This window comes from Neopelma chrysocephalum, unplaced genomic scaffold (assembly GCF_003984885.1).
Source record: "Neopelma chrysocephalum unplaced genomic scaffold, ASM398488v2 Primary Assembly neopelma1_23, whole genome shotgun sequence".
Classification (NCBI taxonomy): Eukaryota; Metazoa; Chordata; class Aves; order Passeriformes; family Pipridae; genus Neopelma; species Neopelma chrysocephalum.
The window spans coordinates 23058333-23085981 of NW_020897691.1; the positions used below are offsets into that span (position 1 = coordinate 23058333).

General features: G+C 37.9%; 1 protein-coding gene across 14 annotated transcripts in view; it reads left to right on the plus strand.

Moving 5' to 3' along the window:
- MAP7 (microtubule associated protein 7) overlaps positions 1-27649 on the plus strand; it is a 118184-nt gene that overhangs the window by 73074 nt on the left and 17461 nt on the right. For 7 of the 14 annotated variants that reach the window (XM_027690329.1, XM_027690314.1, XM_027690266.1 and 4 more), the window contains exons 4-11: positions 9340-9503; positions 10274-10385; positions 11248-11334; positions 13711-13821; positions 19200-19313; positions 22656-22807; positions 25220-25335; positions 25722-26002. In XM_027690329.1, coding sequence (XP_027546130.1) covers positions 9340-9503; positions 10274-10385; positions 11248-11334; positions 13711-13821; positions 19200-19313; positions 22656-22807; positions 25220-25335; positions 25722-26002 — 1137 coding nt within the window. The remainder of the gene's footprint in view (positions 1-9339; positions 9504-10273; positions 10386-11247; positions 11335-13710; positions 13822-19199; positions 19314-22655; positions 22808-25219; positions 25336-25721; positions 26003-27649) is intronic. The other 7 variants (XM_027690320.1, XM_027690344.1, XM_027690352.1 and 4 more) reach the window with 4 other exon arrangements.

Consider the following 27649-nt stretch of genomic DNA (forward strand, 5'->3'; position numbering starts at 1 on the left):
AATGTGTCTTGCTAAAAATTGGACTTGGATTTTGTTAATAGTGGGACATCAACCATGCAACAGTAAAGCAACTGAAGGATTTTTTTTTCAAAAGAATTAAGTTGGATTTAAGCTTAATTCCTTTCCTTTTGATTCAGGGGACCTGTCAGGTTTAGCAAAGACTTCTTTTTAAGCAGAAGTTGAGAATTTCAGTCATACCTGAAGTAAAATTATTCTCTGCTTCTCAAAAAAAAAAAAAAAGACAAGACAGTGTTCAGTTCTGTAAGTGTAGAGCTGGTAGTAATTTTGTTTTGTATTTTCAGCAACTTGAACTGCAGGAGGTCATGTTACCCATCTTCTCAGAAAAATTAAGTTGTTTTACCCTTCTGTTAAGAACATGTGGAGTACCACATGTGGAGTTTAATAAGGATTATGCTTATTTGTTGGACAATATTCTGATGAGAATTGATTTGAGACCTTTTTTCTTCCCCCTTTTGTTTACTTTAAAGGCTTAATTTTTTTCAAGTTCCACTATGCTGCGATAGATTTGACTTTCCTTGTGGTATAATGGGTTGGTAGGTGCTGTGCACTCTTGAGGGTTTCTTTGCACCTGGCAATGGTATTTTAGCAGTCTTATTCTACTTAGCGCACTTGGGTGTCTAACTCTTGTTTTTAATGAGAGTTTAGAGAGTAGGAAAGATACTGTCATTTTTGTTGTCTGGATAGTTATAGCATGTGTGTAGTGGAACTGTCAGCTTCTTGGGGATAATGTTATGCCACCTAAATGAAAAGAATAAAAAAACTTTTACAAAAATTTCCCTTTTACCTTAGTATATTCATATTTGGTTTTGGACCTTTCTTTAGATAACATAGAAGGTACACAGGGACACATGCTATTTCGGCAGATCACACTGTCAAGAAGGAATGATTTTTCTTTTTAGTTCCTTCACTGTAGGAAAGGCATTGCTTCTGAAATGCCATCCCAACACTTCTAAAATATGAATTCTTAAACACTTTTTTGTGTAGTTCATTTTCCATGATTAAAGTTGTATCAATTTGGTGTGGTTTTTTGCTTAATTTTTTTTATTCTTCTGACTATTTGGTAATGTAAGTATTGTTGATATGCACATTCAGACCTTTAAAGGATTATTAGAGTGATCTTTATTCTATAAACAATGGTTCCAGTGTTGTCACTTGCTCTTTAGTGATCAAGTTTTCATTTTTGTGCTCTTTCTACTAGCACTCTTTCCCACAGTGCCTAAAATTAACATCTGTCCTTTAAAATATAAATATCAGATCTCTCTATGTGAGACCAGCCCGCTTGGGTTTTGCAGGAAGGAAATCCCAAGAGAGGCAGTGGTAGGTGAGGGTGATAGCTGTCAAATGGGACTGTTCTCAAAGGCCAGAGTAAAGGGACGTGTCACATTTCTGGCTCCAGCTTGGCACTACAGTTCCTTTACACGTGTGAGGCTTACTGACTGTGTTCTGACAGTGGGGGCTGTGAGATGTACACATGCTGGAACTGGGATGTTTGTGAAGGCAAACATGGTCAATGACCTGGTCAAACTGGAAAATTTTAATAAAAATTACTGCTTTTTCGGCCTTAACTACCATATTGATTGTATTAGTACTACCAAATTAAACAGTGCTGAAGAGCATTCCGTGGTGCTAAAACTTAATTGTTCTTGCTGTTAAAATGTTATGATGGATCCTAGCAGAGTTTTGGCTCCATCCAACTAGCTGTCTGCTTGCTGATTCCTTGACAAAGTTTGGGAATTGGCAGGGGAGGCCCATGGGCTTTTCCTCACCTATTGATTAAGTGCTGTTGCCATTTTGGAGGGTAGAAGTCTAGTAGTACAGGGCAAAGTTGTTCCATTCCAGTTGGTTTCTGGTTCCATTTGTTAGCGTAGACTTGGTTCTCCATAGCTGTAAAGAAAAATCAAAATGTGTTTTTCAACAGGAAAAGTAACTGAAATTTTAAAATTAGTTTTGTTCTGGTAACCTTAGGTAGTGACCTAGCACAGAAGAGGTTGTTGGAGTTTTCTTGTTATTACTTAGCAGTATCTCAGTCCTGATTCTTGGGAAAACCGTTTTAAGTCTCACATTTGTTCATGTTTTATCTACAATAATCCTGCTTGAAAACTAACCTTTTTTTTTATCACAGTTGTGATCCTGACAAGGACACATGGCTCATTTAGTTTCTGGCATTAGGAACAAAAGATGGTAATCCTGCCTTCTCACTTTGCACATTCCTTAAATGAAGAGTTATTAATCTTAGTTTTTAGAATATGTCTCGGTTTCAAGTTGGCTAAATCCACTAAATTCTTAATACTTAAAATGCATAACCGTCAAAATAATATTTTAAAGATCACATTATTGTAGAGATTATTCTCCCATTTGAAAGTGATCGTTGGCAAAATACCACATTAATAAAAATTACAATTATTTTCTGTGAGTAAATTTCTTCTGGTGTATTTTCTTCCCTGGCAGTTGGGGACAGAACGTCATCCAACATTTCCATAGAAAGAAGCCCCACAGAAACTGGGAATTGTTGATCCTAGCATATGAATAATTTTGGGATCTCCTTGAAGAACTTGAATGTCAAAAGGGTTTATAAGACAAGAAAACAATTTTTAAGGAAGACTAGTCCAAATATTTCTGTGATTAGTGTCCCTCAGAGCATGGTTACTGGGGAAAGGTTGACTTAGAGAATCTAACATTAACTTCACCTTTAATTACAGCTCTGACGTTCACCTTCTAATTCATTCAGTCAGCCACTTCTGTGTAATGTAATTTTTAGGTATGGTTAAAGCATCACTGATCCATTTTACTGCTAATGCAGCAAGGAGGCAATGACAGTTTCAGTGCAGAGCTGGCAATGGGGAAAGGTGAAAGAGTGGTCAGAGGAGAAAGCTATGGCCGAGGTCAGTGCCGTAAAGTTAGAAAATATAAAGGCTGGAAAGATTGACAAAGACTATAGGATCTTTACTCAGATAAGCTGTCTGTCTAAGGTGGATGCATAAGGCAGACTGAGAAAGTATGGTGCTAGACTGATCTGCCTTTATATAGGCAGAGAAAAAGGGACTAAAGTGAAGAGACAGCAGAAGGGACAGAAAAAGAGGATCTGGCAACACCTTCCTTGCTTCACATGGATAAACAGAAAATAAAGGCTTTGATACTTAAAGCACGTTCCCTTTCCCTCACAGCCTAAAACCCCTGCAAAGAATGGCTCTCTGTGTGTGTGATTGGGGGAAGAAACCACAAGATTATTTCCACAAAAGAAATATGCATGGTTTGCAGCTAATATCTTCCACGTTAAATTAGTTAATTCCAGTGTAAAATTGGTTGGTTTCAAGTCTTACATGTCTCTTAAGATCAGAGTGTCTCTTTCGTGATTGACCTTGGTTTCTTTTACTCTGTTATTCACTTCAGAACTGTCAGAAACATAACCTTAATTATGTTGTTTTGTAATCTAATCCAGCATTACTAGTTTGCAAACAAGCAGAACCTATTAACAGCACATCTAGGGCTCAATTTCTAAATCCTGGTTTTATGCTCTGATTTTGCGTCCTTGTGTCACACGACTCTGTTCAAATGTATTGATTGTACTAAGTAATGAGATAGAAGAAGGATCAGGCTGTGACTTTTCTTTGTATTTTCCACCTTCAATGTAATAGTTCCTATGGCATTTAAGCTTTCAGCATGCACATGCTATCTGAAAGACGACCAGCCTTTCTTTGAGTGATTCTTGCATGTTCTTAGGCAGCATGTGTTGGTACAAGGGAGAGGAGTATCATGAAGCTCTTAAGGCTCAGGCCCAAGGAAAAACCTTTTTATTGGACCATACCCATACTGGAGTGCAGCGTTGGCTCAGCATCAGGCAGAGCTCTTAGCAGTTTCTGGAGAAGCCATCGTAAAAGTGGGTATTTTCCCCTTCCACATTCTGCAAATCAGCTGCTCTTTCAAGTTGATCAGACCTTTTAGAGGTATCTTCGGTTTCCTGTGGGCTCATCTGCTGATTCCTTCTATCGGCAAAGCATTCAATGTATGTGTCTCTATGAAACACAGCTTCCTGTGTATCCATAATAGAGCTTAATATCCCTAATTTTTTACTTTAGAGCAGGCATTTTTAACTCTTGAGTAAACTTAGAGTTTTTACCCTAGAATACATTTTGTTAATTTCTGTCTGGGGAAAAAAGCTTCTGCAAATTCATAAATAGGGACATGAGAATGAAATAAAAAGATGTTATTTTAAACTTCTTATTTTTCCTGAAGATATCCTCATATATCTAAGGACACTAACTTATGTCAGTGTATGTATCTACCTTGTACGTGTCAAAAAATGAGTCCTTAAGTTCACAGAAGAATGTCAATAGTGCATATAGGAAGCAGTGAAAACAAAGCAGATATTCTCCTTTGATTCTCTAATAAGATAAAATATAGGAATTGATGCTTGAAAATAAGTCTAAAAGTAGCTAAGATTATTTCTCTATCTGCAGAAGAAATTAAGTTCATGAAAATAGATATTACACTTTTTTCAGCAAACAGATGTATCATAAATCATATTTTCATGTATTTGTTAAATACTTAGTCCAAGCATAAAAGTAGTTCCTTCCTTAAGTTAACAGATGGATATATATTTTCTGCTGCCTTTTGCCTGTAACTTAAAGTTGATGGAAAGAGGTAGCTTTTGTATTTGTTTTGAATCAGATCTGTTTTGGTTTAGATTTATTCCAGGTGAACACTTCTGTTTGCCTTGGTTAATCCATCACTAATGTGAGTTTCTGTTATTGAGCTGTCTTGCCTTATCACAAAAGTGTGATTGTTATCATCCCTTCCATAAGGAGCAGAAAGCTGAATATTAGTGTTCTATCCAGAGGTTCAGCATTCTGATTGTCTTCTCAGCAGTAAAGAGTGTACGTGAAAGTTAACTCTTTTACATAAAAATGTTTTCATCCTTTCTCTTCTTGAATTTAGAAGTTCAGATATTCTATTTTCATTACTTTTTCTAAACAGCATGATTGCTGAAGCCTATGGAAATCACCACAAACAATGCCCAAGAATGTCTAACTATCTACATTAATAACAGAAAGAACAATCAATCTTCATGTCTTTTATAGGCAAATTAATATTCCAGTGACATCAGTTAAGAAAGCTGATGGGTTTTTATTTTTTGCTTTTCTTAATTTATTAATTCGGTGGACAGAGAGCTTTTCCATGCTGGGTTGCCATTGTAAGCAGGTTCCAAGCACAAAAGATCGTAGGATCTGTGGAAGTCTTGTGGCTCATAGTAGTGGCTTGTCTTGATATGATCATTAGAGTCTGGAAGTAAGTGACTATTAAGTAAAAGCCAACATGCTGCAACTAGATGGGCTTTCATTATATGTATATGCTATTATGCTTTTTAGATACTCTTAGCTTTTTCAAAGAAAATGGATTCTTCAAAACTTCTGGAAAATGGTTTGATTGAATTCCAGTTTTGAACAACTGCATTGTTTTGGTTACATAGTGTGTTCAGGGTCTGCGTAACACGGTGTGTGCGCTGGGGTTTTTTGAGGTTTGGGTTTTTTTGTGTGGTAGGTTGGTTTGTTTCGATTTTTGTTTTGTTTTTTTAATTCATTTATATACCACTATGGTGACAGGATACTGTAAGAGTCTAGAGCATTTCCTTTGTGAAGGTAGGTCTAACTTAGATTGCAAACTTTTGTTGCATAAGGGAACAATCTAATTCCTCTCTTGAATGCCTGACTAGGGAAGCTAAAGCTTTTAACAAAGATAAAATTATACAAATTTTGCTTGCAATAAATGAAGTAGACTCCTAATTTCCTTTTAAGAGGAGGACAGTGAATGATTCTCTCTTTCTTTTTTATTTCGTTTCCCCCAAGATCCATTTCTGCGATATCTACAGACAGACAAATAATAGACTGGACATTAAGACTAGTTTTACAGTTTCTGCATGTCAGAATAAATTAAGTCGAAATGTTACAAGCTCTGCATCTGTATTGTATCTGTGCAATACTGTCCACAGAACTGAAACAAACTCTCTAAACATTTCCACATCAGAAATTAAACAAAACAGTAGACTTAAATAGGACACAATTCTGGAGATGATAACAAGCTTCACAGGAAGTAATTATAAGGAAAGAACAGGCAAGAGTAATATCCTCAAGGAATGGCATTTAATGGTTATTTAACATTACCGCAGTTTAGCACAAATGAACAATTATTTTAATTATTTTAATCAAATATTCAGGAGAAAGCAATAGTTACCATGGAACGTTTGCAGTTTAGAATTCAAAGATTAAGGATACTCTTTATTCTTCCCAATAAACAGAAGCACTTTAGAAATGTCTTTTGCTAGTTTTTAAGTGGTATTTAGATGGTATTGAAGATAACAAGTATTTTTAAATTTTTTTATAAAGTAGTTGGTTGAAATTAACTGGGTTGCTGCTTTTAGAGGAAATTATCCTCATTTGCTGAAGAAAACAAGATAAATGCATGTAGAGTGGAATGAACAGTGCAATTCACTGATGTGGCTGCTTATCTTTGGGCTCACACTATTCTGCAGTCCAACTGTGTAGAAGCTAATAGGAAGAGCAAGCTTTTGCAAAAATCACTGCCCTTCTGGTGACAGGCTGACAGTGGTTCTGTCAGAACCAGAAAGAGAGGATGGTACCTCAGAGGTGACATATCTTATTATACTTCAGCTGTTCACGATGTAACTCAAATTGTTGAAAAAGGTGAGCTCAAACTGAGCCCTTTGCTCAGCTTCTCTGTACCTTGGCAATAGAAAGATGGCATCATAGGTTGCCCAGAGAAGTTGTGGATGCCCCACCCCTGGAAGTGTTCAAGGCCAGGTTGGATAGAGCTCTGAGAAATCTGGTCTAGTGAAAGGTGTGTCTGTCCACAACAGGGGGATTGGAACTAGATGATCTCTAAGGTCCCACACCATTCTATAGTTCTATGATCATAAGGGCTTATGTAGTTCCAGGAGAAAAGTAGGCCATAGTGAGAGTCACCTCTCTGTCCATACATTCTCTTGGTGAGCTCTTGGATCCCAAGAAGGGGCAAAAGATGCATGTTTCTGCTTTGTAAATTAGCCTTCCATTTGGAACACCAGTTCTGGCTCTATTTTGTTACACGGTAGGGCTTTAGTGACAAGAAGAAGCCTTTGCAGATTTTAGTTGTCCTGGAAGCTGATTTTTCTGCCATATTCTGCTATTTTCTGCCTTAGTCTGTGGTTTACATTTCTCCTTCAACTCACTCTTAACTAAATTAGCATAGAAAAATATTTCTAGAAATCTTCTGCTGGCTGTTGCATTAGTATTTCACAGTTGCAGGTGTCACTTTTCCCACCTATTGTTATTAATTATCTAAGCAACTGTACCATTCCTTGTCACTGTAATTATTCTAGCTATGATTGTTAAATTTCCTGCAAACATTTTGCTGAGCTTTCACCCTTCTTACCATGAGGGTGTCTTAAGGTTGGATGTAGCTGCTCAACAAACATCTCCGCTAGTTTGTATCCTAATAATAATAATGGCCAGTCTTCGCGAACGAAGATTTGGGGAAAGGTCTTTTTACCTTTCCAGCCTGCGCAATGGATTTTTTAGGTGAGACACAGCCTGCGCTGAACTGAGCCCACCCTTTAATCCTAAGGTTCATCTGCCGGGGCCAAGCAAGCTTGGACAATGGCAGTGAGGTCCTTAGGACGTAGGTTTGTTTAGAGTGTCCTTCTCATAGATGGATGGCCTCACAGGGCTAACGAGCTACCATCTGCCCGGGGGACATGGGATTCGAACCCGTGGTCGCAGCAGTGAGAGTCCTGCATGCTAACCACTAGGCCACCAGGGGTCCCCAGTTTGTATCCTACAGCAAAGCTAAACATGCTATCTGCTTTTGTCAACAAAGTATTTGACATCTGAAATGGTAGAGAGGGATTTTCTTAAGGGAGATAACTCTACAGTGTGAACTGATCTACTTAGGGTAGAAATTTGCCGAGATTGAGTATGGAAGTACATGTGGTTTAAAGTGGAATCCAAGTTATTTATTGATTGGGATCGTCCCATGAGTGAGGTGGGATTTATTTAAGTAGGCAAGAAGGTGCAAAAGAGCAATATGGTAGTGATGAGTCGTAGCATTATAAAAAGTGATTGCAATGTCTGCTCTGGACATGTAAAAGCATTTGGGTGTTTTGGCTTTGGTAGTGGTTGTGTCAAACAGCACAAATCTCTCTTCTAATTGCAGGCTGAAGTTGTTGTTATAGAGTATGTGGTTTTAAAAATAGGCTCTTTTTTCTTTCTTTCTCTTTTTTTCCTCAGATTTAATTTAAAAAATCCCAAAACTCTCTCAGACTTAGTTAGAGAACTTCCTTACATTGCTGGTCTTGGAAATTGAAAAGCTTTTTGACGCTGTTGTCATGGTTGCGTGTTTCTGCTGTGTTAAGGTTTTATAATGTGGTTCTCAGAGATACTTGTCTTGTGATCATCACGTGCATTTCTTTCTGCACTCTCACCTATCAGTTCACAAAGATCCAGAGGTATCAAATGGCTGGGATTTTAGAAAAACCAAGTACCACATTTTTTTAGAACAAATAAATTTCTAGGACCCAAAGATTTCAAGACAGCAATGGGGAGAGATCCAGAGCATCATATGTTATTAGTTTCCCGTGGACTAAAGTTTGAGGCCATGATAATACCTTCATGGAAATTCAGACCCTGATGGGGAGCAAAATTTGTCTTATTTAGTGCATCATGATTTGTCTGGATTAGCTCTTCTGAAACATGTTCAGAGCTGTGCAGCAGTGGAGTTATGTGAGAAATTAAAGTTCACCTTTAGACTGGCTTTTTTGGTGGGTAAGTTCTTTCCTTCTGTTGATACAGATAACAGTCCGGATGCTAGAATTGTCATCCCAACCACTTCTATCATAAGGAATCTGTATTGATCAGTAAAGGTGAAAGTGATCATAGTTTTATCTTTCTTTTCATTTTTTCTTTTTTCCAGTAAAATATTACAGAGCATTATCGTGCCTTTTACAACAGAAGTTTGTTCACATAAACCTGACTTTAGTATTTAGATATTTTAAATTACAAAAAATCCTTTTTTCCACTCAGAAACTATATGCTCAATAATTTAACTGTTGGTAATTCACAATATGTAAATTGAGATTAAATGAAATGGATGTGTGGCCATTTTAGTGGAGAGAGGAGAGATTAGGAAATTATGTATGTCTGAAGAAAATTAGTTCCAAAGTTTTTTCATTCATTCAGAAGTTTTTCCATTTAGCTTGGTTATTCAAAAAGCGTTTAAGAGTACGTTGCATATAGCATGCCAATCCTTTTATTTCTGATTTTTTAACAGCTGCAAGAGAATCCATCTGGTTAGAAAGAGAAGAGAGAGCCCGGCAACATTATGAAAAACATCTAGAGGAACGCAGAAAGAAGCTGGAAGAGCAGAGACTGAAGGAAGAGAGAAGGCGAGCTGCCGTAGAGGAAAAGCGAAGGCAGAGAATAGAAGAAGATAAGGTGAGAATAAATGTCATGAAAACACTTTTCAACTTGCTTTTACTGTAAAATACAGTACTATCAAACTTCTTCTGTAGGAGTTGATATAAAGAATGCAACATGAGCCATGGCCAGTATGACAGAGTGTGCAAAAGGATTTTAAGTCTTACTTGCACAAATACTGCTTCTTTAAGTGCCTGTTATGAGTCAAATGCAGTGAAGCTGTGCATGCCTAGATTAGTGTATGGAACTGCACGCACTTACACAGAAAAACACAAATTGGGACAGGTTTGTATGGTTATGTGTTAATTCCTAGCCATTCAGTACAACAGTAGCTGCATATTGAGTGGGTAACAAAATATGCTCTTGGCTGAATTATCTCAATTAATCTGGGAACTATGTGCAGTGTGATCCTGTGAAAGTCAGCTCATCCTTATGAGTTTTTTTGTTTCTTCTCTCTCATGCTGTTTTAGTATTTAGTAGGTGGAAAGTAGCACTAGGGTGTGTTTGTGTAATGGCTGCCATAACAGGGCCACTGTTTTTTCTCTGTAGTTCTGCAGGTCTCAAACAGATATTACCTTTTCAAAAATTCACTTAATTTTCAGATTCTAACTTATTTATGGATTAATTGCTGCTTAATCCTGGTCTGATGTGTGTCTTAGTAGGCAGCACATAAGCTTAAACAATGCCTGCTTGGTTCTGTCTGCGGGGATGGATGGTAGCAGTGTTTGATGAGAAGATGAAGTTAAAAACCCAGTAGTATCCAAATGTATTATCCTGTTGTACTTAAGGAACGACATGAAGCTGTTGTACGTCGCACAATGGAGAGAAGCCAGAAGCCAAAACAAAAGCAAAACAGATGGTCCTGGGGAGGAGCACTACATAACCGCATTAATAACCCAGGTAAAGAGGGAGGCTTGGTTTGCTAGCCAGTTTCCCTCCTCTGCCAATTAACTGGAACTTATTTTGCTTCTGTTAAAAATGAAGAATGGTTCTGTGTATGTTGTTTTCAATTGTTTGCTCTTGATCTTATTATTGCTAAAAATGGCATGTTTCTGACATTCTTGTGTAGAAGAAAGATAACAAGGAGAAATCTGAACAAAAGTTAAAGCTTGTTTCAGGAGTTGACTAATTACGTAATTATCTTGCTACAGCTTCTTGCTTCTACTGCTTTGCTGTTGTTTGTGTGTGTATATGTGGGTGTGCTTGTGCTGTGTCAATCTTGTGATATGAGCTGCTGTGGCAAATGCTAGCTGTATGCCTCAAAAAATAGGTCTGGTGGAAATGACCAAATACTGAGATTCAAATAGACAGAAGGAAGAAAAGTTGTTCTTTGTAATAAGCTATCTGTGCCTTGTACAAATATTTTGGGAGATAGAAGTCCGCAAGTTAAGTGAATTTTAGCTATATTTGGCTTTTTCCCCCAATTATCTTTTCTAACCTAATCTGCCAATCATTAATGTGTATATGCCTTGTCAAATATGAATCAAACCCCCATAAAGAGAACTTTTCCTTTATTTACCACCAGAAAGTGGTACTTAAAGTTCTTTTCTTCCTATTCTAATTTCAATGTGTCCAACCTTTCATCAGGGAAGAAAAAAAAGAGTTGAGAAAAAAATGCTAATGCTCTGAAATCTTTGTCATGTATAAGTTCAATAAACAGTTATTTTTCATAATAGGTTACTTTTTTGCTTAACTCTATATAACTTATTTGATTTTTATTTTATTTTCTGTGAAAAATCATTGTCTTGCATTCTGTCCCTAGGTTATTTTTTTGAATCATCATTCACCTTTCTCGATTTAGCAGGCCTGGAGCACCACTTCAGATCTCAGGGTGGTGCTAGAAAACCTGGTACATAATGCTGTGGTTTTTTGTTCCTTTACCCTTAGCTAGTTCCCAAGAAATGAGATCATCAGTAACTAAACCACTCTCATGTAGTTGCAATGCATGTTTAACATCATGCTGATAGATTAGAACTGTTGTTAGTACCAGATTTTTTCATTATTATTTATTTTTTCTAGAGAGTTACTACTGGCTGACTCTAAAGATTTGGCACAATTCACTGAAATGAAGCATAATATTCTGTCTACTGGAATTTAAGGAGACCCAATTTGAATATTTTGTTATTTTCTAAAACCCTTTTGGCATACTGCATACACACAGGATTTACAATTATTTTGCACATGAACACAGACACATAACCAGCTGCATTGGCTGTTATGTTGCCCATGGGTATTTTAATTTTTTCTTTTGCTGAGTTTTCTGGGGTTTTTTTAAGAACAAAGCAGCAATTTTCTAGGCAATGGATTGCATTTGGCCATTCTATATTTATAGGATTCATACTGCCAACACTTATATGCAAATCTTCATGCTGAATGGCATTCATTTAAATATGGTTCATTGACACGAGAAAGGTCAGCATGCCAAGTTAACAGAGATGATTTTTAAAATTGTCATTTGTCATCTTCAGATGCCAAATGCAAAAACTTTATGGCTGTACTGATATACTATACAGTTTCTCAGGGAGAAATTAAATATGAGATCAAAATCCCCATCCCATTCCCAGAAATATCGTTCTGTTCTCAGGAAGCCTGAGCATCCTGTCTCCAGTAATGACTGACTGACACAGAACATTCTCCAGTATACCCCATAGATCAACGTGGGATAAGCATGCCAGCCTACAGAGGTCTTGTTCTTAGTTTCAACATCTACATTTCTCCTTTAAAAACCCATTTCTGAGTTTTATTCCTCTTCCAGTACCCAGTCTGCCGGTTTTATACCCTCACTAAGTCATTCTAACATTAGACACAGTTACAAATAATCACATGGGGTAGGGGAGAGTCTGTCTTCAGCCCAACCAGTTATGGTGAATCCTATATAGTTCATAGATCTGGGGAGAGTTAAGGTATTTTTCATATACTGTATTTCTGTGAAAATTTTTTTGTATACAGTGTGTATACTCTAATCCACTAGGTCAGAACAGGTGAATACAGTGTTGATGTACTTGTCATAAATAAACAATGGCAAACAGTATTTCAGCAACATCATCCTTAATTTTGTCAGTGCCCTGAATTTGTATCTTCTTCCAAAAGAGTATGCAGACATATTTTTGCACACACAGAATATGAATCAGCAGAGCAGTTAAACATATGCTTAAGCCTCGTTGCATTTCAGAATGGTTGAATGCTTTGCTGAGGGACAGTACATGCTAAAATGTAAGCAAAAGCAGAATTGACTCTCACAGCATGTTCTGAATGTCAGATTTCCAAATGGAAATTTGCAATGGAGAATGTGTAGTTGAGGTACGTAGCTCTTTTCTTTTTTTTTCTCTGAAAGAGAACAGAAAGGACGTAGCTGACCTGTTCAGCTCATTCCTCCCCTTTTGCTATCACTAGCAACCTTCCTGTGACACACATATATGCAAAGTGTGTGCAATCTCTATTCTTGAAATAACCATCACCCCCTCAGTAGGGTGCAGATGCTGCCTGCAGCAGTTGTGCAGGCAAATTATGTGATACTGCTCTAAAGTGTAGAGAAAAAAAGGCAAATTATAAAGTCTTAGTGTTACATATGTCATGTATGTGCATTACAAGTGCCTTCCACAGAGATTGATTTTCTGTAATCTGCTAAACTGTGTGCTGGTTTGGATTAACGCACTACAACTTCATTTTCAGCAGGTTGAAAATTACTCTGTGGTGGGTAGTTTAGAACTTATACGTAACTATGGGATTTTAAACTAAATCTTTTAATTCCTTTTGTGCTTACTGTCACTTCCTTTGTGTACTGGTCTTCCCTTAATCTTCCAGCATTGCACTGTCATGATATTGACTGTCTGCCTACTAACAGTGCCCTTTCAAATGTCACCTTTTATTGAGGTGCTGAAGTTTTTTTTAATGAATAACTTTGAGTTTCCAAGCACCTTGGTCCTTCCCTGAAGCTTTCTATTGTAAGTAATGAGCAAACTTTTTCTGAGAATATTGAAAATCTTTAGATTGCAACCCATTGAATGATAATGAACAGAACATTTTACACATTTGAATCTTAAATTGTTTTGTGCCCAGTCTTTGAGTCGCCTATGCAATGTCTTCTGAGAAATCCATTCTGTTCTGAAAGTTCTTGTGGTAGAGCAAGAGTGACCTAGTCCTGTTTTCCTCCTCCCACTAGCAAGCTAGGAACTTGCACTATTGCATGTGGGCTGTCAATTAGCATTATCTCCATTTGTTTTAGATCGAGACAGGCGGTCTGTTTCAACAATGAACCTTTCGAAACATGTTGATCCAGTCATTAACAAGCGGCTCTCCTCCTCATCTGCAACATTACTAAATTCTCCAGACAGAGGTACAGTTTCAAAGAAAAAAAAACAGCAAGCAAGAAAGAATGTTCTATACTGATGTATTACTTTGCACATAAAACAAGCTTCTGAAGTCATTTTCTGTACTTCATCTAAGTGGTAGTGGAAAGACTTCAAATGTGACAAGTAAATGGTTGAACATTTTTTCCTGTGAGATCAAATAATTCTTGTTTTTTAAAACAAGAGAACTTACCTAAACAATCCTGCTTTAGCAAATTATAAAAGCAGTGCTTCTGTCAGGTTTTTAGTAAATGAGGTACAACTACTGAAAGAATGCATCACTCCATAGTGCATGCAATCATGTGTGACCTTTTATTTACATTAGACCATTTTGTCATTGTTTTGTTTTGCTTTCTTTTTTGGTAGGAGTTCTTGAATATCTAAGAAGCATGAAGCTTTCAAGCAGTTACTTTATTAAAATTTCTGGTTATTTTATTACCATTTTTTTTTATTTTTGTCGAAGAATTGTGGGTGTTCTTCATATTGTCTGTTTATTGACTTTTTGTGTCTAGTTACTTTTCAGAGATTGCTTCATTTCAGTGTACATTTTTGGTGTTTACAAGTGTGCAAAAATGATAAACCATCAAGCTTTTAAAAATTAACATAGCTGAATTGCTGCCTCTGTTCTGAGGATTTACGAGATTGCAGCATTGAGCTTAAAAGTTTTATAAAAGAATCTCTCTTGTGTAACTTGTGCAAAGAGCCTTACAGAAAAGTATTTGGTAAGGATTTTTTTGTCCTCTACTGAGAATGAGTTCTGTCCCATTTCAACCCAGAAAAATGCACATTTTAAAAACAAATTTTTAAAATGGAATTTTGGTTGTATTGCAAAACTGTTTGGTTGATGTCATTATTTGTGTGTCTTAATTAAGTGCATGCTCAAACGTGTGTATCTGGGTGATTTGGTGAGACATGTTCATCCTAGTGGGCTAACCTAGTTGTATCTTCTGGTAACTTGTGAAAAATACAGCATTACGTTAGGAAATCATTTATTCCAAATACGTTAGGAAATCATTTATTCCAAAACCAATAATTTCTTGATCTAAATATTGAAATCCAGTCAGTTTAAACTTTATTAGCTTTTCAGGTGTTATATTTTTTCCAGATGGTTGCTGGTCTTTGCCAGGGGATGCTTTTTTGATGAAGGATATTTGTGATATGAACAGGCGAACAGCAGCAGGCATTAAGTATAAAGGATAGTCTCTTATGGATTGTAACCCACTCCATTATAGTTTCTGCCACTCATTTCAGGAGAAGTTAAACTAAATACTACGCAGTTTAGCGGTGGGGAAAGAGAAGGAATATGGAAGTGATGGCTATATGTCAAAATGTCGAGGCATTCTTTGCTTGGCATTTTCATTAAAACAGCACAGAACTCTTCAGGAGCCCCTTGTGACTTTCACAGACTCCAAGACAGAAAGTAAATTCAAATGCTATAAATGCTCTTCCTTGTGCGAAGTCAGATTCTTAAATCTAGTTGAGCCATTGCCACTGATCTCTCCAGTGACTTCAGCTTCTTAAGGTGCTTAAAGGAAGGCTCTAACTGTCTGCTCACCATTTCACCTTCCAGAGGGCACCCAATCACACTGTTGGTAATACATACTCCTACCTGCAAAACAGCAAGCTAGAGATGAGGATGATAAGCTTACCTAGTAAGTGGCTTGTAGCTGCCAACCAGAACTTGTCATCTGTTAAGCAGCACCTTTTTATCATTTGAAGGACAGTTTTATTTTTTTGGCACAGCAAAAGACAAAAGTTTTCATTAACTAATTGCCTTTTCAAGTATAGGATTGCTATATAGCTCTTTATCACAGTTGTACAGTTGGGCAGCTAGAACAGGCTTCTCGTTTTTCTATTATGTTGTTGTAGTTAGTGAGTAGTTGAAACTGTAAGAAAACATGAATGCACACATTCAAGTGGAGAAAACTGTTTATTGACCAATACGTTTTGGTAATTGTGCTCTTTAAGGAGAGCTTAGCGAGAGGATAAGACTTTAGATGAGATATGAGTTACACACTTTTAGTTTTGCAAAACTTGCACCATACTTGATTCCCTCCCTGCAGTGATTTTTCTTTCAAGCAGATGGTCTCAATCACTGTATCACATTTTTCTGCAACCTTTATTGAAGACATTCAAGGACTCCAGTATTGTTTCCTGTTGAAAGAGCAGTTTTCTCCCATTTACTCCTCGTCGTATTTGTGTCTCTGTATAAGCAAACACCATATTTATCAATGAGAGTCTCCTTTGTGGTGCTCATCAGCAGGCCTGTTAAATCCCTGCCTCCCATCTGTTCTGCAACTAATCAGATGCTGCTGTTTGCTTACTTGCAATTTATTCTGCTGCTGCTAAGACAATTTTCCAACATTCAGGTTGTATATCCCAAAGACAAATACAGGTGATTGTAATCAATTCACTTTTGCCAGCTCCCTGTGACTTTGTGTGTTTTCTAGTTACAAATTAGGTTATAAAGATCTTTAATCTGTTAAAAATAACCTGCATGTGGCTGGGTGTGGGGATACTTGCTCGTACCAGCAACCCTATCATGAATGTGCTTCCTGTGTGGAAACAAGGAGCAATAAAGGCTGAGAGAGTTGGGGTTGTTCAGCCTGGAGAAGAGAAGGCTCCAGGGAGACTTTATAGCAGCCTTCCAGTACCCAAAAGGGGAGCTGGAGAGGGACTTTTTACAAGGGCATGTAGTGATAGGACCAAGGGTAATGGCTTCAAAATGAAAGAGACTAGGTTTGGATTAGATATTAGGAAGAAAATCTTCACTTTAAGGGTGGTGAGACAGGTGGAACAGGTTGCCCAGAGAAGCTGTGGATGCCCTGTCGCTGGAAGTGTTCAAGGCCAGGCCGGGTGGGACTTTGAACAACTTGGTCTAGTGGAACGTGTCCCTCCCTGTGGGAGGGAGGTTGGAACTAGATGATCCTTAAGGTCCCTTCCAACCCAAACCATTCTATAATTCTAGGAAACAGCCCTAAGAGTGATAGCTTAACACAGCATCAGAACAAAAAATACTGCTTCCCCTTGTCTATCAGATGGTTTGAAAGACCAAATCTGCCACAAAGCCAAGGTGTATCTAAATGAACTCTAAGCTAAACCCATTACAGAGATTCAGGGAAACTTCACTCCAAGGTCCTGGCTAAAACTAGTTTGACACCTCTGAACCAGGCCTATTGCTTATATAGAGAAGAAAGTTTTTGTTGGTGTCTCTTAGCTCACTGTTGTGCATATCAGCCAGCTTGCTCCCAAACACTGCCTCAAAGTGCTTTGGTTGGATGCTGTGGACACATGATTGCTTCCAGTAGGTGATGTGGATATAAACTCCCCTGTGTTAGGGGCAAAGAGAATTAGACCATACTCAGCTTTAGGGCAAGGGATATGAGATAGGTGAGACATGGCAATTTAGAGTTTTAATTCATCAGTCTCTTAGCTGTGTCCCCTTGAGACTACTTCACTTCTGGGGCCTCCTATGTAAAATAAGGCCTAGGGCTGGCCCACAGGGCCATATTTACATTTACTTATCAGCTATTTGCAGCTGTAGAGATGAACTCCAAGAAATGGATGGTATACATAGCACTGATGTACTAGCCTAAAATTTCAGATTGCTTCCCGAAGTTGTATGATCTTTGTTAAACTATAATAGAAGAGTTTCTCCAGACTCATCCATACTCATACATGTGAGCCTCACCTAGTAAAGACCACAAAAAAAGAATCTGTTGTCTTGCAACAGTAGCTTTAAACAGTGATCATACTGAGCACGGTGCCTGGAGATGAAGCAAAGACATTACCATTATTGCATCCAGTTTAATGGTAGTTCTGTGATTTTTTTCTTCATTGTTAAATTGCAAGCTTAATGATAATGTGTGTGCTGTAATGGAGGTCTCTGTAGGGTATTTTGTGTGTCTCTATGATCTGTACCATTGGAGAATGGAACCATTAATCACAAAAAGCTCTGGCAGTAGTACATTGTGTAAAAGGACAGTTATGCAGAGAGCCTGCTGTGTTTGAGAGTCCTATATTTCTATAGTAATGCCCTTATTGAGTTAGCAGAATTTAGGGAGTGATTTGAGAAGTGCAAAACAGCACTGAGGGCAGATTAAGCAATTATATTTTCATAGGATGAGATTGAGATCAGCCCCTCTTTTCATGGTGCTCAGCATGGAGTAGATTAAAGACAGATTGAGAGTTTATGGCTATTAAAAGTGATGGATGTCTACCTTTAAAAATGCAAATTAATGTCAAGTTTATTACAGCCAGTCACTTCAATGACTTTTAGAGACTGAGCCTCATAAATTCAAGCTGCAAACACCAAACTAAGCCAAATGAGTCATGAGATGTAAGAAGACCTGATTTCACTTGAAACATCAAGATTATTGCAATAGTGAAAGCTTACCATAATGAACTGCTTTGGGAACTGGTTGAATGTTTTGGTTTGCAATGCCCATTATAATACAATTTGTTGCATTGGAGTATCAAGGAAATATTTAATTCAATACAGAAAGTAATTTATAGGGCTCTTTTGGTTACTGCTTCACCATGATAAACATTTACATAGTAATTAAGTAAAATAAGTAAAGAAACATTACAAGACAAAAGGAATATATTGACTAGCTAAATTTGCATTACACAATAATGGGAAAAGCAAAGCAAGGGAGTGATTACAGTGAGGTCAACATGTAGTGTGTTTTCACAACAGACTAACAATGCATAAAGTTGACTCTTGTTTACTGTTCTACATGGAAAGTGGTCATTGGCAGGATATTTTGAGAGAAATAATGATGAAATGTATTTACTGTATTCTGTGGCTTCATGTATTACTGAGACAACTGTAGCTGATGAGTTTTGTGTCTGCAGTTGAGGTGCGCTGTCCTTTTGCAATGCTTTGATAAAACCTCTGACACAATTCTTTGTATAGTAGTAAGCAACCTTTGTTTTTTCTAGCTAGGTTGGCAGACTTTGGAAGGTGTTTTACTGTAACTAGAAGACTTCTATGTAGAAAGAGTTTGGGACGTAAACATCTCTGAAATCTATATTTGGGAGTCTACATATTAGTTGTTCCTAATATGGAATGTGATGTATGTGCAAAATATCAGTATTAATTTGATAACAAGTTGCCATAATGCCACAGGCAGTAGGAAAAATTAAATGTTCAGATATATGTGCTTCTATAGGAATTCTTCTGCTGAAATGGTGTAATAATAAAATGCAAACCACTGAACTATTGTATGCTTTTGATCTCTGAAGGACAGTTTTAAGATTTTGATGGTATGCAGTAGTGAGGAAATAGTACTAATACTGCTCTAGCATGTAATTATTTGTGAAGTGTTTGATCTAACATCTTGCTTGTATGGTGCACATTCAGCTCGCCGTCTTCAGCTCAGTCCATGGGAGAGCAGCATTGTTAGCAGGCTCCTGACGCCCACTCACTCATTCCTGGCCCGAAGTAAAAGCACAGCTGCATTGTCTGGAGATGCAGGTAATCCTTTAAGAACAGAGGCTTCATGTCTCAGACACTTTTTTCCAGCTTCCCTGATGGATGTTGTAAAGTCATTGATCTAATTATGAGTGTATGGTGGCACCCCAGAGTGAGGTTGAATGTCCACAATTAGTTTGCATGAAAGCTTGTTTGTACAGTTGTTTGCTATGCCTCTTTCTCCTACCCCCTCTTTCTTAATTTGTTTTGCCTCTTCATCAGTGCAATAAATGAACACAAAACATGCAGGGCAACAACATCACAGTGTCCATGGCTGTTTAAGGAAATGCACACGATCTTGTAAACAGCTGATTCAGCACATCCACTGCTAAGGCTGTGAGCTGCTTGCTGCAAAGGAGTTTCACCCCACCCCAGAGCACTTCCCACAGGGAACAAGTTAGACTTGTATAAAGATAGGCCCTGGTTACTGTGCATTTAATACATGTGAACTTAAATGTGCGGGTTTAGTCAGGTTATAATAATTTTAAAGCTCTCTGCCAACCCCAGAACAGCTCCCTGATGTACTCACTGAGGGGAAAATTAACATGCAGAAATGTGATGATATTCCTAGGTGGTAACTGAAAGCCCAAGCAAAACTGTATTCCAAAGACAACCGGGGCATAGTTGCTTATCATGTATTTTAGACAGGTGACTGCTGCCTCTTCTTTTATCATAGGATGTTTTATAATCATCCACTGGGGACTTTACCTTTACAAGAATATATTGCTGGACATGCTGAATGTGTATGTCTAGGCAGGTCTTTCTTGTCTGATGTGGACAGGATTTTGATTCTAATTAAAGAACATAGAAGGTAAGAAGGAATAGAGATCTGCTAAGATTACTTTTAAAGAAGCTTTCACTTAAGAACTCTTATAACTAATTAGGCTGTAGTACATTTCCACAGGGGTAGTGCTGTAGGAGCAAAAATGTGGATGATATTCTGCAAGTAGGGGAATTAACAAGTGCAAAATTCCTTTTCACTCTTCACAAATAATACCTTGTAAAATTAATATTTAATGTAATCTACCAAGGAGGATATTGGAAATTCAGCTCTTCATTAGGGAATAGTTGAGAAGTTAGTGTCTTAAATTTGTAAGTGGTTACTTTACTAGAGCAAGTGTGAAGCTTTTCATGACTGCTGCTGTTTATTTTGCACAATAAGCTCTAAACCGAGTGGAATATTGAGAAAGACTACAAATATCAGGAAAGACTGGTTTGTCAGTCTAAGGCAATTCCATGAAATACCTTCCCTGTGCTAACTGGAACTGTACCACCCAGAAGAATAATCCATCCACTTATTGTTTTCCAGCTATTATTGCAGGTCTTATCCTGCAGCCCCTTCATGCAGGATGCTTCCTGGAGGTTAATGATCAGGTGATGGCAATGGCTCACAGATGTGCTCTGAGCACTCCGCTCATCCCAGCCTGCCATTATTCTCTAGGGAATTACCCTGCCCTTTGGCTGTAAAGATAAATTACAATGCAAAAAAGTACAAACTGGATTAAATATGGGTTCACGTCCTAAATTTTAAGTGAGCTATTAGGGACATCCAGCAAAAGAGCACATCTGGATCTTTTTTTTAAATAAATCCTCCCAGACCAAAATATTTTTTAAATAGCTCTCATAAAGCTCCTCTGAATAGATGTAATCCTGTTAGTATATGAATCACTGGGAGTACTTCCTAAAACATTGTTTGGCAACATCGCAAATGAAAATGAACTGCTTGTCTTTTAATTCTTGCAAATGTCATCCGTGGTGGTAACTTCAGATAATCAGCATGGAGAAAGGGAATTGAATCACAGAGAGGGAACCCCATGAATTAGAACCTCTGTAAAACTTATATTATGCCACTGCCTCCGATTTGGTTTAGATAACCTCAACCAAAACAAAAACACAAACGAAAATGCCCGGTTTTTTGTTTCTTGCTTGTTTTAAAGTCAGTCATAATACCTTATTAAACATAAATCCCTATAAAGTATAAGGCAAGCATGAGTGCCATTGCTGTAACACTTACATGAGACCCTCTTTATTCCTAACGTTAATCTCCTGGTGTAGGAGAATTTGCAGCATTAGTACTGTTAATTCTATGAGCTCTTCCTGTAACAGCAGCTGTACTGTTGTAAGACTGGAAGAATTAACTGTATGTGGAACTGCATTCTTTCAAGTGGGCTCAGAGGGATCTACAGGCAAGAAATATTGATTTGTTTTTACCACAGAAACTGAGGATGTAAATTTCTCTTACTTGGAAAAACAAAAAGAGTAGGGAAGATATACGAGAGGCCCTATTTTTTTCTTCAAGTAACATGCTGGATAATAGTTATGCTAAAATTCTATTAAATGACTAGGAGAGACTAACAGGAGCACACAAATAAAACTCTGCAGTAATAACATAGTTTTTCCCAACCTTCTCCTTCAGTTAAATCAAGAGAAAGTCCAAGAACACTTTGCTGCAAGAAGTTCCCCATGATATGTTTTGAAGTGTTACAATTCTCTTTGAAGAAATACTCAAAATACTGTATATCTGACACCTGCTATTGTCAGGTGATCTTTTGGTCATAGTCTTTTTCCTTGTGCAACCAACAAAAACTGCCATCCTGGTTACTCAAATACTGACTTCCAAGTTGATTTGTTGTTGTGAACCTGCTTTTTTTAATGTGTAAAATAGTTGGCTGTTGAGAATGTATTTGAGTCAGTTGTTATTCTAGCATTATCAAGAAATATGATGGGCTAAAATATTTGTAAAAAGAAGGATTTTTAAAAGCACATCACTTGCTAAAAATCGTAGACAGCGATTTCATTGATTTCCTAGGTGAAACTGTTTTGTATTGTTAATGTGTTTTGATCTTTGTGTGGATGTCTCCTTTAATTTTTCTTCACTTCCAATGCAATTAATAGGCATTCTGATTTTAGTTTGATTGTTTTCTATTCTGAATGTAATTGAAACTCATTTCAATGCATCTACTAAGCTAATCAGTTAGACCAGCCATTGTTTCCACTGCTTTTTCAGAACCATCAGTTGTATAAAAACTTGACAGGAAAACATCATTACTGTCTACTACTCAGTATTGTGGCATACTTCTTAATTTTTTTTAAAGGAAATTATTAGTTTACAAATGGAAAAATACATGAACACTTACTGAAATTCTATCATTACTGCATGTGTGGCCAAGCTAACATATCAAATGATGGTTCTGACTTAAGAATTAGTCATTTCTCTATGTATTAATATCTTCTCTCTTTTCTGTCTTTCTCTGTTGTTTCTGTTCCTGCTGGCTTTCCTCTGTCATTCTCCAATGCAACTCTGTTATTAAAACTAATAAATAACAAAACCAACCAACACCGTAGTTATCCCCGTTTGTCCCCGTTCAGCATCTTGCAGCCCCATCAGTCCTCTGTCCTACAAGGCCATGAACTTTAGGAATTCAGGAGACCGAGCAAAGCTTTACGCTTCTACTGATGCCGTTGGACGTAGGAGAACAACAACACACCTTCCAGGGGTAAGTCTGCCAACTCTACATGAGCTTAGTGTCTCATGCCATGACCACCTCATTGCATTGCTTGTAGCACTGGAACAGCTGCAGGGATACTTACTCCCCTCATCGCTGTTCACATCCCCTCCAGTTTGGGTCATAGTTGGCTGGATTTTAACTGAAACATGCTATGTTATGTGGTGACACAGTCTGATTATGCACCAAAGAATCCATGTGGGAAAACACCAATGTTTTCCAAACACCCATGTTTGCAGAGCAGATGCCTTAGCTTCTCATGAGGCGCAGAGGCAGTCACAGTGAGTGTGCCCTGTACTTAACTGGATTCTTTGCTGTGTTTTTAAGGCCCAAGGTGGTGTTGCAACTTTTCCCTCACTGGGGAACCTACTTTTCCCAGCAACCTGGTTTCACAAAGCTTGCAGAATTTCCTATCTTCTGAGACCTCTAAAAAATTCATCTGAGCCTCTAGAATAAAGAAAGGGGAATGCATGCACTCACACGTCTCTATACACAAGCACACAGAGCACTATCCCTTCATCTGTACTTTCTTAGGAGACCAGACTAGTAAACTTTTCCTCATTGAGAAGGAAGAGGTTAGTTCAGGAGCATGGTTTGTAAGCAAGGCTTTCCACAGGTCACCTCTTCATTCTGAGTGATTTTGTAGCCGTACCATGACTGAACTGAGCTTTTCGGGAAAATCATAACAGTGTGATGCAGGCAGAACAAATTCATGTTGACTGTGCTCCATGCCAAAGGGATGCAGTCACATCCAGTTCAGATATCATTCACTGAACCTGAGCATTTATATTTTTCCTTGTACTCTACCGCCTGAGTTTGTTCAGAACGTGAGAAGAGTGGAAGTCATTTCTGCAAATGATTGTGTAAGAGGTGCTTGCGTTTTAGTTCAACCTGATGGCTGCTATTGACATCCTTGTTGGAAGCAGTGTTAATCAAAATGGCATGAATCATAGCCAGTACTTAGTCTTTCAGGCAGATGATAGTATACTGAAGTTTCAGATCAGGCATAGCATTGGAATGTATCTGTAGAGAAATTTCATTGCATGTGCATAGTGCATTGCAATCTCCAGGCCTATTGGTTTAATGCCTCTTCCTCTTGAGTCTCTCTCGTTGCAAGTGGTTTGGGTTTTGGCTTTTTTTTTTTCCTAAATTAGAAAGAAGAGAGGTTGTTACTTTTTAATGGAGGAGATGATGTAAAAATGTTAATATAAAATGAGTAAGTTAAGAGCTGTTTTCAGTAGCCTGTATGGTGTGGAGAATCTTTTATTCTTCTGTGAACTTCTGTAGGAATTCAGCTTTTTACTTTATTGATATTAAGAAAAATTTTCTGATGGTCTGCTTTCAGTACTAATAAAGTAGATCCAATAGAGAGTTCTCGCTAGCAAGCCAAAATTCTTTTTCACTGTAATGCATTTATTCTGGTTGTGTATGCTTTGATAACTCAGCGCATCATGTGCTCATTAAGTTGTTTTCAGCCTTTCTTTTCCAGTTGTTAACCTGGTTTTCAGTTCAGGGGATGAGCATTGCAGAGCTCTCAGCTAGTGAGCCTCTAGAGTATCATGATACACCTTCTGCAGGGGTTGCGTTTAAGCCCCAGCTGAGGTGGTGAGTAGCAGCCTCTGCATCATATTGGCTGAGTGGCAGCTGAGCATACTCTCCAGTATTCCCATTCTTCAACTCCCGGAGTCTGAGCTCATTGTTTCAAAACCATAATTTTTTTCATTTATACCTAAATAGGGGAAGTACATAAATGCCTAAGTTCTGATATATTCCTTCTTCTGTTAATACAGACCAGAGCTGTAACAGAAATGTTTCTCAACGTAAGATTTTATTTTTTAAAAATAAAGAAGGAAAAAGGAAATGACTACCATGTGATTAGTACCATGTACTAATGGTGAAATCACCCAAGAAAAAAAGAATAGGATAACTCTTGTACCACATTTGAGATCTTTGAGGACATCGGTGGCATTCACATGTGAGCATGAACACAAAAACTTGTGCTATATGGGAAGACTGTGACTAAGTATGAGCTGAGGGCAGAGGCTCGTTTTGCTCTTTCTTCCAAGAAAATCCTGGATATATGGGAAGTAGTGGAGGGTGCTCTGTGGCAATCAGCAAAGATCAAAGATGTAAAAATAAACCTCTGCAAATTAGCCCATTACATCTTGGGACAGTAGAGAACGATTAAGAAAGATTCTTGCTGTCAACTGTGTATTTACTGACAAAAATGGTGTCAGGTTACAGGAGCTATATTAATGAACTTGTTAAACAAGCTGTAGAAACTACTAACTCAGGACTGCTTTTCATCAGCCCCCAACTCCTCATTCTTAACTGAGCTTGCTTTGCTTTCTTTAGCTGTGTGAACTCTGGCTTGACTTTGTCTTTTTGTTTGCTGAGTTGTAGACTGACAAAAAAGAAAAGGAGAGAGACTATTTGTCATCCAGCTTCTCGGCCAACTTTAAAGGAGGTTATTTTACTTCCAACCCCAAAGCTAGATCACCAGCTCCCTCTCCAGTTTGGTAAGTCAAGTACACGCTTAGCTGGAGATGTGCTATAGGCAGCTCTGATTGTTCTATTAGTTAAATGTGAAACAGTGCAAACTTATTTGGTTATGTAGATGTTTTCTCTCTGCAAAAAAGAAAGACAGTCCTACTTTTAAAGAAATATTACTGTTTCTCTGAGGAAGGGGAAGTGGGGAGGAAAATGTGATTTCTTCCCTCCTGGCTGGGCTCAGTGCTCACAGATATGGGGAGCTGCAAAGAGAGGCATTTTGCATGAAACTAAATCAGTTGTGCCAGCAGTCCTGCTTGATAGAGAAACAGAGAGATGGTTTTATTTTTAGCTACTGTCGTTGTAGAAGTGATATATAGGTGGAAACCAACATTGTCACTCTTTGATTACCCAGGCGTGCGTCAAAATCTTTGCCTTTTTTGCCTGGCACACCCAAGCAGATTACTTCCCCACCTGGTTCCTCCAAAATTTCCTCTGCTCAGACACGTCCTCCTTCTCCTGGCAACATCCGGCCACTCAAAAAAGAGGTCAAGCCAGAGGGTGAGAAGAAAAGACCAGAAAAAGAGGCTGGAAAGGCCAATGAGGAGAGGACAGAAGAAAGTAAAGGAACTTCAGCAGGTGCTGGAGAATCTTCAAGTCAGGAACAGCTCACTGTCCAGGCAGAGCCCACTCAAGGTAAGGAGAGATCTTCCTTTAAGTTAAGGAATGTGTTAGAGTCTCTTATGTTCTTCCCTCCCTTTCTCTGCAATGATGTAGCTTTCAGTAGTTTTCTGTCAAATGTTAATTTAAATTATTCAGAACATTCCTGCACATGTATGTTATGAGGAAATTGTAAACAGGTTGAAGCCCTCCTGCTTCTAAGTCAAAACAACATGCAGAGGTACCTCACACAGTGTGGCTTCACAGGCCTCTTTCTGCCCTTTTGGATTGGAATTTTGTCCCCTATATCATAACACAGCTTCTTTACAAACAGTTGGAGTAGAATAATAATGATCTGAATACTAATGGTACAGGAATCCACCACATAAGGTAGTGTGAGCATTGAGAATGTCCAGCTCTGCTGGACACTCAGTACAGTTATGCTGCTAACACTGTTAACTTATCTGTACTATTACAAGAGGACCATATCATGGGATAGATTAGCACAATAAAGTGGAATGCAAAGAACCAAGGAGAGGAGTAAAGAGGAATAGGCAGAATTTTTCAGGGAAAGCAAACAAACAAACAAACCAAAAGCCCACACAAAACCCCAAAAACCTGAAAAGCAGCAGAGAAGAAAAGGATGTACACAAAAAATAAAATAATTATGATAAAATATAGAAAGGGCAAAAGATAAATTTGAAAATGAAAAAATGTAGTTTTCTTGTGGCAGACGTTTCAATCCATTGTAAATATGGCATAAGCTGTTTCTCGCAGATGGGATAGAAAGTCCATTGTGACCACAGGGATACACAAGTTGGGTTACTTAGGATTTTGAACTTAAAATTTGTAGAATCCCCTGTGATTGTTTTTCAGACAACAGTTTTAAGCATTAGTAATCCTGCATTTAATTGTAAGAAGTGTAGTTGGGTCTTGTTCCATGAGACAACCTCATGTGAATGAGAACATTTCTTATGTTCTAGTAAGTTCTGTTACAATAGTTCCTGTCTGATACCCAGGTCCTACCACACAAGGTGGAACCCCACAAAGAGGTAGAATTTTACAATAATAAATGAATATATCTGTTGGCTGTGGGAATGTAAAGGAGATATAATTGCCATGTTAGCATAAGTTTTTACTGCTCCTCTGATAATCTTTTGACTGCTTCCTTTTAAGGAGAAAATTTCCTTTTAAAACCATTTCAGGGATGCCACTGGGATAACTTTGCAAATGTTTTCAAGTTGTAGTTCCCCAGTACAAGGTGCAGACCAGAGAAACATCATCATGCTTGTTTGACAATTCAGTTCAGGAGGAAGAGGCTTCACTTCTTTGCAGAGTCAGTCAATATTTGAATTTGTGATAAAGTCTCTTAGTATTGAAACAGCTTATGTGTGATAAAGGTATTCAAAAGTGAAGTAGTCTGTATTCACAGCAAAGAATACAAAAAAGAATACAAAGTGGAGACAAGTGAAAGAAAAGGATACTATAGTCAAAGGGGCGAGCAGCACTTCAAATTGAATGTCTTTTCCCAAAGCCCAAGGAGGTGGTGGTTGGAACCAAAGATAGAGACATCAGGAAAAGCATTTTACATGTGAGGTTAGAGGACAGGCTTTGTGCTGCAGATGGAGGCCCCAGCTGCTAAAACTTAGTCACTGGTTGCATTCAAGAATCTAGAGATGTGCA